The sequence below is a fragment of the Phalacrocorax aristotelis genome, chromosome 1 (genome assembly GCF_949628215.1).
Source record: "Phalacrocorax aristotelis chromosome 1, bGulAri2.1, whole genome shotgun sequence".
Lineage (NCBI taxonomy): Eukaryota > Metazoa > Chordata > Aves > Suliformes > Phalacrocoracidae > Phalacrocorax > Phalacrocorax aristotelis.
In genome coordinates this window covers 4,335,475-4,349,022 of record NC_134276.1, presented here as the reverse complement: position 1 = coordinate 4,349,022, position 13,548 = coordinate 4,335,475, and the positions used below count along the sequence as shown (strand labels likewise).

Below are 13,548 nucleotides of genomic sequence, written 5' to 3'. Positions count from 1 at the left end.
CATCTTCCCAGCCTGCGCTTAAACCATCCTTTTTCCTGTCATCTTTTGGAAGAGCGGTATGTGACACAAGACAGACTCACATTTGTGCATAGGAGGAGAAATGAACTCTCTACTGCTCCACTGCAGCTTCAGTCATTCAGAAACTGTAATTCCAAACAATCTGAAGGAGTTGTCATGTGATTAACTATGGAGGTGGTGAGGGGTCTCCATGACTGATACGGGCAGCTGCATTAGGTAACGGGACAGACAGGAGCAGGAATATTGATTTATAACCACTAAGCGTAGCGAATGGGTGTTTCCGTGTATTGGCATCTCTTCCCCTGAGCTGCTGCAGCCCGAATGGTATTCACAGGTGAACAGCAGATTTCTGCTTCCAGAGGAGCGCTTGTCCTGCTGTGGTACACTTGAAGATGGTCGAGGAACTTCCTTTTCCTCATCTCCTGTTGCCTCTGTTGTTTTTTTCAAGCTATTCCAGCAGTGTTTATATATCACTTCATTGTGAAAGTTGCTTTGACTCTGGTCATGGTGGTTATTTGTGTGAATAATAATAATTTGCATAATTACAATCCAAAATGGGTTGGTGTGGCTGAGGAGCTTTCCAAAGCATTTCAGAAAGCTCAGCCTAGAACAGCCACGTTGTGTTCTTGTTCCCCCTGGTTTCTTCACACGTTTTCTTTTTCCAGAATGTGCTGCTTTGGCTCTTTTCTATCCAAGACCATAACTAGGGAAGTCCAGAGAAGGGAAAGACGGAGACCTAACTCTGCTAATAACTAGTGTTTGTGAGAACCTGGTTTTGTGTACATGTGCATAAATGTCTCCTCAAAAGTAAATTCAAACTGATGAAAGGGAACCATGACAACAAGGTAACAACTGCATGGGCTTGTGGTTATGTTTCTATGGCAGGAGCATTTGCCAACCTGAAAAGTCAGGGAGAAGATGTTTGCAGTGGTGCTGCCTCACTGATAAGAGTGATCAGGGGCATTCCGTGACAAAGATGTACTTCACTGGTGCAGACTGATTGTTACCATTTATTTACCCACACGGTACTGGTGTAATCCCCGTTTCTCATTGCAGTAGCATGTGTCATAAGAGAAACTCGCTGCAGAAATGGTGTAAATCCATAGAAGAAGCAGAGCGGGTGCTTGTGAGGGAGCGGCAGCCTTGCCGTCCTGCAATCCGCTGTCCCAAGACTGTCCCCAGCTCCCTGATGGCAGCTCACCAGGTCCGTACTATAGGAGCATCGGGCTCCTGATCCCAAGTTCATCACTGTTGAGGGAAATCAACTGGATATCCTTCAGACAGTTCAAGTACTTGTGAATTTCTTTTTCTTCTCCATGAAGTTATACACCTGTATATTATGTACAGTGTATATAATGTATACACCTGTACAATGAATATGTGGTAGATACATGTGTACCTACTGGGCATTGGGTGCTGGCCATCCACCTAAAATTCCTTTTCCAGCATCTGATAATGGTCACCAAAAACCTGCTGTGTTTGTTTTTTCCTTTGTTACCCATCCAGCAGAGATTTACAAGCTAAAATACATACGCTGCTTATCAGCTGTCATCGGGCAGTACGGTCAGTCATAGAATCATTAAGGTTGGGAAAGACCTCTAAGATCATCAAGTCCAACCATGATCACCTCAGCACGCTCTTTGCTTCTCTCTTCCAGATAATGAAAATTTTACTCAGAAACTGCCAGAAACTGCTCGTGGGAGACCGACTGCATCGCTCTGGAGACCCACCACGACTCACCCTCAGGAACACGGACGTTTTGGAGTGAAACACCGCCCGCTCCCCTTGCGGGTTGATGATGAGGGGGAAAGTCCTTCAGGGAGAGCGACAGCCCTAGGAGGCGCGCTCGCTCCCCTCAGGCCCGGCCGGGGCGGACGACGGCCGCCCCCGGGGCGGGAACGGCTCCAACATGGCGGCGCGGCGAGCACTCGCCACCCGCCCGCACCATCGAGACGTGTCCCTAGAGAGGCCCGGCGGGGCAGGAAGTTCCGCTTCCGGCAGCGGCGGCTGCGGCGGAGATGGTGGAGGAGGGAGGCGGCGGCGGCGCCATGAGTTTCCTCAAGCGATTCCCGCCGCCGGCCGAGGGCGTTCGCCACCAGCAGCCTGACACGGAGGCGGTGCTGGCGGGGCGCACCCTGGGCACCGGCACGCTCTACATCGCCGAGAGGTGAGGGGGGCGGCACCGGCGCGCGCGCGTGGGTTACGGTTGTGGGTGTCCCGTGGGCCTCGGGGTGCGGGGGCTGCCCTGAGCGGTGGGGGACCGTCGGGTGGGGGCTGCCGCGGGAGGACCCTCCCTGAGGGGACTGCGTGGATGATCCTGAGAGGGACGAGCTATCCTCCCCTGCAACCCGTGGGGGCTGGCGGAGACCAGGCTCTGTGCGTAGGCCTGTCTCCTGAGGGATCTTCTCCCCCGGGCCGTGGGGGCTTACCTCCCCCAAGGGGGGGCTCCCCCTCCACGGAGCTTCCCCCAGGGGCTCCCCCCCGGGGCTCCCCACCCCCTCAAGGGTTCTCCCCTTCCCCCGCGGTGACTTTGGGGACCAGCCCCAAGGTGTTTATGGGGGTCTCGCATGAAGAGGGCCCATCGTGTGTGGGAGGCCCCCAAAGTGTGCTCCGAGGGGTCCGTGTTCCCCCACCCCACCCGTTATCCCTGCTCGAAACGGTGTTTTTACACACCGCAAGAGGGAAGAGCACAGCGAGGGAGCCCGGCTAGCCTGCACGTTACAAACACAGCACCTCTCCCACCGACGGGGCTGTTGGTTTTCCGCTGTTATTAGCCACCACGAAGTCACTCATGTCGTGTTCATCACATGGACGCCGTATGTTCTCATGAGGCAGAAATTGGTTTAGTTGTGGTGGAAGGTGTTATCTGAGCTCCTTACGATTTCCTTTAAATTCTCTCTGCGTTATGCAGTTCAAGAAGACAGCTCGCTGATGAAGGCAACATAATTTTCTTTGACTGTGGAGAATGACTCTAAATATGATGCATTGCTCTAGTGGAAGGGCGTTGTTAGAACAAAAACATCACCCAAAACATGCGCTAAGGACTGAGTTGTCTTTTAAAGTCTTTGCGCTCTGAAATGCTTCTAAAATGGGTAATATTTGAGGGGCTTTACCCCACCTGAACCTGTTAGCGATGTCATATTCCTCTTGGAGGGGAATCTGGAATTTCAGTTACTGTTTTGTTTAGTGGTTTGGTTGCAGGTACAAGGGCTTCTGTTCGTGCAGTGTCTGCTCTCGACGTGTATAATGTTGAGTTTCCTTCTAACTTGCTTTCAGTAGATTTCTGTTGAGGCACGTACAAGTCTGCCAGCTTCCTCCCAGTATGTCCCGAGTGTGTTGCAGAGATTTTACCACAGTCACTTGCTGGTGATGAATAGAAAATGCTAGCGTTTGCAGGAGTGTCGTGCTGTGGGAGAACCGGGAACCTGGGAGGACAATGTGGCTTTGGATCCACGTACGGACTCGATGTCCACAGCTGTAAACATTGAGAACCAGCTGATCGAGGCTAGGAAATAAATTCTTTGCTCCCACATTGCTAGCTCTTGCTCTCAGCCCTATTTCCCAAGGCAAGGAGTCTTCTGTGACCTTTTCGTTGGCTTTTGTTCCTCCACAAAACATTGCGAGTGCCGCATTTTGCGCATGGCAGAGATCTCACTTTCTGCCCCTCAGTATTTCACTTCACTGTGTGACCTCATTGATCACAGACACCTAAAACTAGCTTGGGTTTGATATCTTGGCTGCTGGAAGGACATTGATCTTTCTGATTTGAAGGAGGTGGCAGCCCAGTGGTGCCAACTCATGCTGCCTCTTGCTCTGGTCAGGGATGAGAGTGAAAACGGGGAAGCAGAGGTTACAGCACGCAAGTTGTGAGAGGGAAGAAGCCGCAACCTGGCTTTATTAGCTCTGCCGATCACGGAACTGGTTGTTCTTCTGCACACAGGCTATAGCCACATCAGATCTATAATCCTCCAGAAATAACCATTGTGACTCTCCTTTCATAGTGATCTCTTTATCTTGAAAATATACAGAACGTTTGAGGTCTAAATCACACTCTGGAACCTCTGTAGTTATCTTTGGGATGATAGAAAACTACAGGGAGGAGAAAATGAAGAGGAAGGGAGAGAAATTCAGGTTTTAGTGCAAATATGCTAAAACTGAAATGTGTGTAGGGTGCTCAGCTTCACATTCCTTAAGAAAAGGTTTCTTTTACCTCAGCCATCGATAGTTATGCTGTTGCCTGGACTTGTTAGGGTGGATCCAGGACTGTATTGGCAGAGAGTGGGGTAAGTGCCTTGCCCAGAATTACTCCCTTCATTGTGGTTGGTTTGCCTTTCTGCAGGTGTGGGTCAGATACCTCAGATTCTTCTGTTAGTTTCCAATTTGTCTATTTTTTTTTTTCTCCCCTCCCCTTCCTCCTTCCTAGTCGCCTGTCTTGGCTGGAAAACTCCGGAGCTGGCTTCTCCTTGGATTATCCCACCATAAGTTTACATGCCGTCTCCAGGGACCTGAACGCCTACCCGTGGGAGCACTTGTACGTCATGGTGAATGCCAAATTTGAAGGTATGCCCGGAGTGTTGCTTAGCGTTCCCACGTAGTCCTGAGCTGCGCGATTTCCTCTTCAAAAAATGTAAAATTTTGGTTTTAAAAATGATATGTTTCATTCAAGTCACAGCTTGTATTTTTGTTTTCATTTCCCTGAAGGATCATTATTTTAGTAGTATAGCTTTGCGCTTGCTTAGAGTCACTTCTGAACTGTTCTGCTCTCAGCATGTGAATACCTACAGCTGGAGCCACTGAAATTGCTTCTCTGCTCTCTTACGCTCATTTGAAGCAATTTCAGTTCCTCTGCAGTCTCCCTGCGATTCCAGCTTAGGTATTGTTTTTGCCTTATTGAATTTATGTTAATGTTGCTACCCTCTCCAGGCTTCATGAATTCCTGCTGTTGTCCATTAGCCTGCCAGCTTTCAGGCATTTTCTCCCACAGCTTGCTTAAAAAAAAAGAAAAAGACAATAGCTCATGTTACCAGGCTTAATGATTCTTTGTGGATTTCCCACAAAACCAACCTTTTGACCATTCTTGTTTTGACCTAGAAAACCAAACTTTCTATTTCATTACGTGAAGATTTTCTATGTTTCTGATGAATCGCTTTTTTTTCTTCTGGCAGACCTGGTGGTATTTTCAGTGTGTCATAAACTGCCACCTCAACTGAAGAGTAACGAGTGTTAACTCCTGAGCAGGTCTCCTTTCCCCTTCATGCCTAATAGTCCTTGTAGTTAAAGGTTAAAATCTGGTGTTTCCCTTTCCTTTAAGTATTCTATATAGTGACAGTACTGACAAGTCCTTGAGGAGGCAGAAGCGTATTTAAGCTATTAATACTCTCCATTATTTCCTTCTCTCCTGTTACTAATATTCTCTGACAGTCTGTTGCTACAAATAATAAGAGAACGTGTATGTACACCTCTTGGTTCATCTTCCTCGCTTTTCTTAAACTGTGCTTAATTCTGAAGTAAACCAAGCCTAGTCTGAAGAAAGATGTTTCCAGCTTTTAATTAATTCTAATAATGGCGTTTGAAAAAACTGATATCCTGTGGTAGCCCTTGTATATAAAGCCTTAACAGGCTGATCTTTGTGGGGTTTTTTTGTTTTTTAATATATGAACTCTGGCTACAGTAAATCTTCTACAGCAAATAGAATATTTGTTTAGTTATCAAGCCTATCCCTGGCCCGGGATTTTAACTGCTGAATAGCGTTAAACCCAAGCCTCTCCACTACTTTGGCTGCAAGAGTCACCATTTCTTAGTTGGGTAGAGTACATTTTGTTCTTCCTCTGAAAGTTTCTGCTGTGCTCTCGTGTGTATGTGCCTTAATCTCACCCTGTTTTTTAGAAAAAGGCGGTCAGAGGTTGACTGCATTGAAAACAAAGAGCTGGGCTCAGCGGTGACAAGCTGTGCCTGCGGGGGTCAGTTGGAAAAGGATTGGGTAGCTTCTTTGGACACTTCATTTTTTGGGGGCAGCTGGCTGGCAGCTTCTTGGCTTCTTCATGTTCTTGGTGGTGCCAGTTTTGTACATGATAAAAGCCACTCTCCGTGGAACAGCCTTAGCTGTATTCCTCTTTCCCTCTAGAATGTAATTATGCACTTCTGAAGCTGTCAGTGCAGTGGCCCCAGCCACAAAGCGATGAACTGTAGCCATCTCCTGTGTGGTTTTTATATTTACAGAAAGTAAAATGTCCCATTGTTGCTTGCTTAATCATGTACGTAGTGCAAAGAAATCAGGAAGCAGAGTTTTGCCCAGCTGTCATCGGCTCCTGGTGCACTTTCTACCTCCGACGTCTGTCTGTCTGGCGAGGAATGTCAGAAATCGAGTAAAGATCTTCTGTAAATGTCACGGTCCGCTGTGAGAGCGGGTTGATTTCGTGACAGTAGTGTTATGGATCCAGTAAATTAAATTGATTTAAAAAAATACAAATATAGCATTGTGCAAGCAAATGATGATTGTGAATTGTGGGGGGTTTTGAGTAGTTGTTTTTAATAAGAATCAGGCAGTGTTCCTGAAGTACCTGAACACACCAGGTGACTGTTATGGAAATCTGAAGTCCTAAAATTATAAATAGAAAAGTTTTTGTGTGTGTTGCAAGTGTTGTTGAGATGCTGCGAGAGGACCTCGTATATCCCTAATGTGGATGGGAGCGGGTTGGTTTGTGCCTCTCACCACTTGTGTCCTGATTTCTGAGTTGATTACGTGTGTGTTCCTGGAAGAATAAACAAACGTGACTTTTTTCGGACAAAATAAACATGTTTCTCTTAAATCTTTTGATTCCCTAAAAAAGAGGAGACAAAAGAGGCTCCCATGGCTGAAGGCGAGGAGGAGGAGGAAGACAGCGATGACGATGTTGAACCAATTGCGGAATTCAGATTTGTACCTAGCGACAAATCAGCCTGTAAGTGAAGAGGGAAATCATGTTTTAGCTTAGTCGTGGCTATATATGGAAGACAGTGGGGTACAGAGGTGTAAATGACATGATCCTTTAGTTTCCTTCTATAACTACTTGGTTTCTGTCAGCTGAGAAGAACAAAGCAAATTGTTTTTACCGTGTTAAAAGCCAGAGTATTTTGAGCAGCTGCTTCTCAAGGAAAATTCTAGTGCTGTAAAACTGAAACTTTTAAATATAAACATGTGACACAGACCATCTTATCTATATACATTTGCAGAGAACTTGTATGGGGAACGTCTTTTTTAATTACAAATTCAGTGATATTTGAGTCAGCAACAGTTTCATTAGGAACATGATAATGTCCAGACGCTACTGCTGGAAAGCAGTTGTGTCCCGTCCGATGCAGAGCTTACAGTTTGATCCAAGTTTTAAGAACCTTATATGTCTGGTGCTGCAAGGAATCCTGTAGCGGGTAACCACAGGCTGAATTGTCCAGAGATAAGCCTTTGTCATCAATGAAATAATGGGAAGGTGCTGTTGAGAGGATAAAGCACCAGGCTGGATCTAGGAAACCTGGTTTGGGGCTTGCATGGCTGCTTGGACAATGTTTTCAAATAGGAATTCAGTGGTTGTTCTGGTAAAGGAATGTTCTTGATCTCTCAGATCGCTCGGTCTGGGATTTCTTGCCTGTTGTTCTGGGGTATTGTTGGAGAAACGAGGCAGGTTTGTGTTCGCTTGTGTCCCTGCAGTGGAAGCCATGTTTTCGGCAATGTGTGAATGCCAAGCTCTGCACCCAGACCCAGACGATGAAGATTCAGACAATGATTACGAAGGGGAGGAGTACGATGTTGAGGCCCATGGTTCGTAAGGGTTGTTTCTTTTGAAATTCCTACCAGTACTTGGATACGTGGAACTTCTCCTACAGTATCTGTCATGAGAACGGTTAAGAAGTTCCTTGTCATCTCGCCTAAACATTCTTTATGCCACAGGCACAGTATAAAAACTCAGAAATCTGTAATTTACCTGTCACAAATTACTGGAATTCAGCAAAAACATTGTTCTCATTCTCAAAATAGCAGCCTGCCTTGCTCCCAGTGGATGTGCTAGCACAAGGTCAGTGCCCGTGCTGTGGTGTGGTCCATTCACATCACTCTGTACATGCTGTGGCTGATGCAAACAGCCTTTTCATCTCCGTCAGTTAATCTGAGCGCACCTCGCCTCGTTGCTGTCCTATTCCTCCACCCCTGCTTGATCCAGGCTTCTAAACTCAGGTCTGATAAACATCAACTTGTTTTTGCAGAGCTAGAACAAGGTGACATCCCGTCCTTTTACACTTACGAAGAAGGATTGTCGCATTTAACTGCAGAAGGTCAGGCCACCCTGGAGAGGTTAGAAGGCATGTTAGCCCAGTCTGTCAGCAGTCAGTACAACATGGCTGGAGTGAGAACAGAAGACTCGATAAGGGAGTTCGAAGGTAAAAATGCTTTTGTTTTATTAAAGAATGTATGAAAGCAGTGGTTCTCCGGTCAGGCTAATCCATAAACACCGGGACTGAGCAAGTATCACGCTGTGGGTGATACCTTACTGCCCTGTGCATGTCAACAGGCATTTTATCCTTGTTCACAACCACAGGTTATAAAAATGCCTGTGGCCCTACAGGCAGCATATTGCCTGCCGTGGATCGAGGGCTGCTGTGTTACAGCACAGTTAAAGTTAACTTCTCCCACATTACTAGTGATAGGACAAGAAGAATTGGCCCCAAGCTGCGACAGGGGAGGTTTAGGTTGGATGTGAGGGAAAATGCCTTCCCTGCCAGAGCGGTCAGGCCCTGGCACAGGCTGCCCAGAGAGGTGGGGGAGTCACCGTCCCTGGGGGGGTTCAAAAATGTGTAGCCGTGGGACTTGGGGCCATGGTTTAGGAGGCCTGGGGCTGTTGGGTTGGGGGTTGGACTTGATGATCCTAGAGGTCTTTGCCAACTTTCATGATTCTATGAACGAGTGAGGACTACTGCGTTAAGAATTCTTGATTCTTACTGGTGTGATTTCCTGGAATAGTGGTAGGTAGAAGTTGATTTAGGATTAAAAAAGAAAATTAAACTTGTCAGTCTATGCTGGGATTAGGAAGCAATTTCCACTCTAAACTGGTAATAGTATTTTTCTTGAAAATACCCTAAATCGTAGGTTAATAATTCTCTTTACAGAGTTCAGTGTGAATTCAGAATAATCTCTGGAACAGATTTAAAAAACCTGTTTTTCTGAAGGATGCTGTCTCTTAATGCTGTTTGTTTTTCAAACATGTATTTAAGGAGTAAGGTTTCGTTTTGTCAGGGGGAAAAAAACCCATTCTCTCAAATTTTGCCTTTTCTGCATGCTGGCTTCACTGGAGCAGTACATAACCTGGGAGAAGAACGAGGAAGTAGTTCAGGACTCTTGCGTCTTTTTTTACTATAAACCTCAGTGTTTTAGTATGGCCCGATGTTTTTGAAGGATGAAAAATGATGCCGCTGGTGTGGATTTCTAGCTGTCAGCTTGCCCAGAGTAGTCAACAGAATAATGACCAATCTGTTTGGATCCACATGGACGATTTTTCTAAGCTTTATTTGCTTTGTCAGTCAGTTGTTTACAGGTTCTCTTTGTTCCACAACTTTGAATAAATTTCTGTAACGTAAAGATAACCCAAGGTGATGTACTTGTGTTTTAGCAGTGCCCTTCATCTGAAAATTTTTTCAGGTTTCTGAACCCCAAAATTTTGAAAATTAAAATAAATTGGAACAGCAGGTACGTCACATGTCTCAAAGCCGTCTTCATCAGTTTTATTTGCCTTCCTAGTCTTATTTGTTACAGTACCGCTTCTTGATCTGCTACAATTATTAATATCCCCAGGGCTGCTCAGTTTCAGAATTATGATTTTTTTGACATTGTAGCATAGAGCAGTTGTTCCTTTTTTTCAACTTTATGATGCCGACAGCAGTCTCAGAACAGGATCCAGCCTCTTCCTGTTAGAGCGTAATTAAAGCTATTAAAAGGAATCATGCTGAAACTTCATTTAAAAAATGAAATCGTTTTAAATCCGGTATTTAAGCCTTTTAATAAGACAGAGTGAGACGGGTTGTAGGAGGTGGTGACATCTTTAAGGGACTGACTGAGAGAGCTGGAACAAACCCACGAACCTGTGAGCACATGTTTCCTTTGGCCGCTTTCACAAGGTTGGCAAAGGAGCTTTGTGCTCTGGCCATCTCCTGACAACAGAGGGCACTCGCTCTCTTCCCTGTGATAACAGCGTCTGCTTGCGAGCCTGTGGCGTTACATAGCGTTCGCGGTTGTTTTTCAGATGGGATGGAGGTGGACGTAGCACCGGTAGTTGCGGGGCAGTTCGAAGATGCAGAAGTCGATCACTGAGGAGGACCTATGCTGCTGTAAGTTCTTCCGTCTTCCAACACCAATGCTTTTCAGTCCTGCAGAGCCTTCTTCCTCTGTAGTTGTGTAATGCAAATGATCCCATATCTCCTACGGGAAGTATCTTGTGGTGTCAGGATGATGGTGGTTTAGGGAAGGAAAAGGCAGCTCTAGTTATCACAAATACGGAAGGATGTTCAGTTTTCTGACCAAAATTGCCTGTTGGCATAAACCATCACGCTGTGTGGGTAACCCACGTGGACGTGCCTGTCTGGAAGACAAGTCAGCCATTTGGTAAATTAAGAACTGTCTGACCTCAGAGGCTCAGAGATGCGGATGTACGAACACTGCAGCCATTGCTGGCAAGTCCTTAGTATCCGTTATTTCACCCTTAGCGTGCAAGATTTCCCTGGCCTTTCAAGGGGGCAGAACACTTCACAGCGCTGCAAGTCCACCTCTTCCTTCACTGTAAGTGGCGCAGGAACAGTCCCCGGTAAAGTTACCGAGCAATCCGGATGGGATTGTTGTCAGAAGTGCACAACTTAGAGCCAGCACCCTGCTTAGGTGGTTGTGCCAGCGTGCCCTGTTGCCTGTCATCACCTGTACTGCTTTTCTCCTGTCAGAGGCATTACAAGATGTGCCAGCGTTTCCTCGCTGGCGCTGGGTGGGAGAGGAAGAGCAGCTTATTCTGGGCCTGGGTTTGTGGGGACGCGCAGGCACAGCGGGGCTGTGGTTCACATGCTGCTCAAGCAGTGGCGCGTTGTCCTAGTTGTTCTGCCTCACTAGGAAGCGAGATCACCAGCTCTGCCTTAAAGCGAGCGCAGAACTATCCCTCTTGAAATGTCGGAGAAAACAGTTGTGGGGCAGACAGCTGAAAGCACGGGGGAGAAAAAAGGAAAAGGGCAGGGGAGGAAAAGGGCACAAAGAGGAAGAGGACAGGCTGAAAAAAATCAATGGAAACAGGTTAGGTGGCTAGGGATTACAGTGTCACTGAGGAAGAGGCTGCAGTCCCCCAGAAGGGCTGTTGCAGAGGGGCGGTGCACATCTGCTTTCCTCCTCCCTTGCTTGTTTTACTTTGTTGCTGTTAACACTCCTGCAGTTCTGAAAGTCTCTGAGCAGCCCTGTGTTCACTTACTGATCTCAGCTGCTGCCACTCGTCCTGAGTTAGTATTTGTTTGGTGTTAGAGCTCCAACTTTTCTTCAGTTGCTTTTCCTACCCTGGGAAAGACTTTGCAGTGCACAGAGTTCTTCCAAAATAATAATAAAAAAAAACATTCAGGATATGGGTTGCCCTGCCACTGGATGGTTATCTTATTTGATAAAAGACACATTTTAAAATGAAGGAAAACTCTTCAGGTGTAGATGGGGTGACTCAGTGAATGGAAAGCTTGGCTCTGACGACTCCATTTCCAAGATGATTTCAGTCCACGTTTTATAAAAAAAAAACAATTAGAAAAAAATTGTGTTGTTGAAAATTGAAATTTGCTATTGTCCTGGTTTAAAATGAGCAGGGTTAAGAAGAGTTAGTGGCCCGTAGCAGAACTCTAAGGAGCCTGAAAGTGCTGGTGGAAGTGGTGTTGACTGATCTATTAGCAAAGCACAAAATACATCCTGCAAGGAGTAGTTTTGGCCAGTGGAATTCTTCCTGCTGCTTAGTGCGTGCCTTCCACGGTGCGGCAGGTGGCTGCGGGAGACCAATGCTGTGAGAGGTGGCCAGACAGGGAGTCTGTCTGTCCTGCTTGTGCTGATCAGGACAGATGAAGTGATTTGTGCGTGCAGCGTCAAGTGTCTGGGCAGCGGTTTGGGAGCTGCGGGCGTGATGGGCCTTTTTAAAGTAACCACCAGCCTGAGGGTGGTGACATAACTTAAAGAGGTTCAAAAACCTAGGGTATACGGCAGCAATAAATAGCTGAAGGTGCGAAGTGACAAGAACAGCCCTTGCAGGCGTGTGCTAATCACCCCACTAGTGAGTTTAAGCATGGTTCTACACTGAATATCGGGGCAGAGAGGGAGTGTGCTGCCATCTTCTCGGTATTCTGCGGAGCGGCTCAGCCCTTTCAGCCTTCTGAACTGCAGAAGCCATCTACAAGAACATCTTGTTGGTGATCCTCTAGAGAGCAACGCGCTGCCCTGCCTTTAAAGTGATGCCCTTGTGGGATGCTCCTGTTGCATGTCACTGCTTGTTACCCAAACGAGATGCGACAGTTGCCCGCTGAAGCTCCTGGAAGACTTGCTGACAGCTGATATGGGACATTTCCACTGGTCCTGTAATAAGCGGCGTTTTTGTCTGTCACATCACGAGGTTGCAGGAATTGTTCCGAAGCAGTTGGTGTGTCTGTGTGTGGTGCTGCGACGGGGTCTGCCGGGGCACGGGCATACGACTGCGGATGGGAAGCGCATGCTGTCCTTAGCTGACCTGAGCTTAGAGCTGCTCGCGCAGGCAGATATGCTCAGCCCTTCTGAAAATTAGAGGGTTCGTGGTAAAGTGCTGTCCTCTGTGACTGCAAACGAGGGAGAGCTGCTACTTAGGAAAGATGACGTTTTTATTTTAATGCCAATTATGTAAACTTGGTGTCTTCTATCTTTCAGATTCTTCTTGTGGCACTTCCAGAATAAGCTGCAAAACGGAAGGCGTTGCAGTGACTATCGGGAGTTAACCTTTCCTTTAATGACCTAAGCTTAGCCATCCAGGTCTATAAATGCTTTTATAGATGTTTAAAACAGAGTGACATTTGTGACCACTATGGGGTTATTTAAAACAAAACAAAAAAAAAACAATAAACCCTCTCGCGTCTAACACTTGAATGGGGCTAATCAGGGGTCGTTTCAAAGAAGCCTTTGTAGGAATTCTAGGACTTCGGAAATAAAACTGTAAGTAGAACAGAATTTTAGATTGTCCTAGAATTCTCCATATTTTTGTACCTCTTCATTGTGTCGGTGGAGTAGGATGGGAATAGAAAAGTTATGAAGTTTGACCAAAAGGAAATAGTCAGCTATGGATTAAAAGCAAAGCTAAATTTAATGCCCCTCAAGTAACTGCTTTATCAGTTCAGTCCTATCCCATCATTTCTCTGAGAGCAGCTTGGGTGGTAGAGATGGAATAAAGCCTGTAAAGCCCTGAAAAAGAGAACTGTTTTGTGTCTTTGTATTAAATGTTAACAACATTGTTAAATAAACTAAATTTTTGTATCTCACGACCA

The 13,548-nt window shown here is 46.3% G+C and overlaps 1 protein-coding gene across 1 annotated transcript; it reads left to right on the top strand.

Moving 5' to 3' along the window:
* Nucleotides 1–1,675: 1,675 nt before the first annotated feature.
* Nucleotides 1,676–13,548, top strand: CLNS1A (chloride nucleotide-sensitive channel 1A). Its single transcript, XM_075117303.1, has 7 exons — nt 1,676–2,185; nt 4,442–4,578; nt 6,849–6,959; nt 7,703–7,813; nt 8,254–8,427; nt 10,284–10,368; nt 12,938–13,548. Exons 1-6 carry the CDS (start codon nt 2,037–2,039, stop codon nt 10,349–10,351), a joined length of 750 nt encoding a protein of 249 aa, XP_074973404.1. The 5' UTR covers nt 1,676–2,036; the 3' UTR covers nt 10,352–10,368; nt 12,938–13,548.

Bases quoted from the DNA above. Each gene is read 5' to 3' on its own strand.
- CLNS1A (XM_075117303.1), top strand. From the start codon at position 2,037: ATGGTGGAGGAGGGAGGCGGCGGCGGCGCCATGAGTTTCCTCAAGCGA. The intron at 2,186-4,441 runs GTGAGGGGGGCG...CCTCCTTCCTAG, and splicing joins ACGCTCTACATCGCCGAGAG to TCGCCTGTCTTGGCTGGAAA. The intron at 4,579-6,848 runs GTATGCCCGGAG...TCCCTAAAAAAG, and splicing joins GGTGAATGCCAAATTTGAAG to AGGAGACAAAAGAGGCTCCC.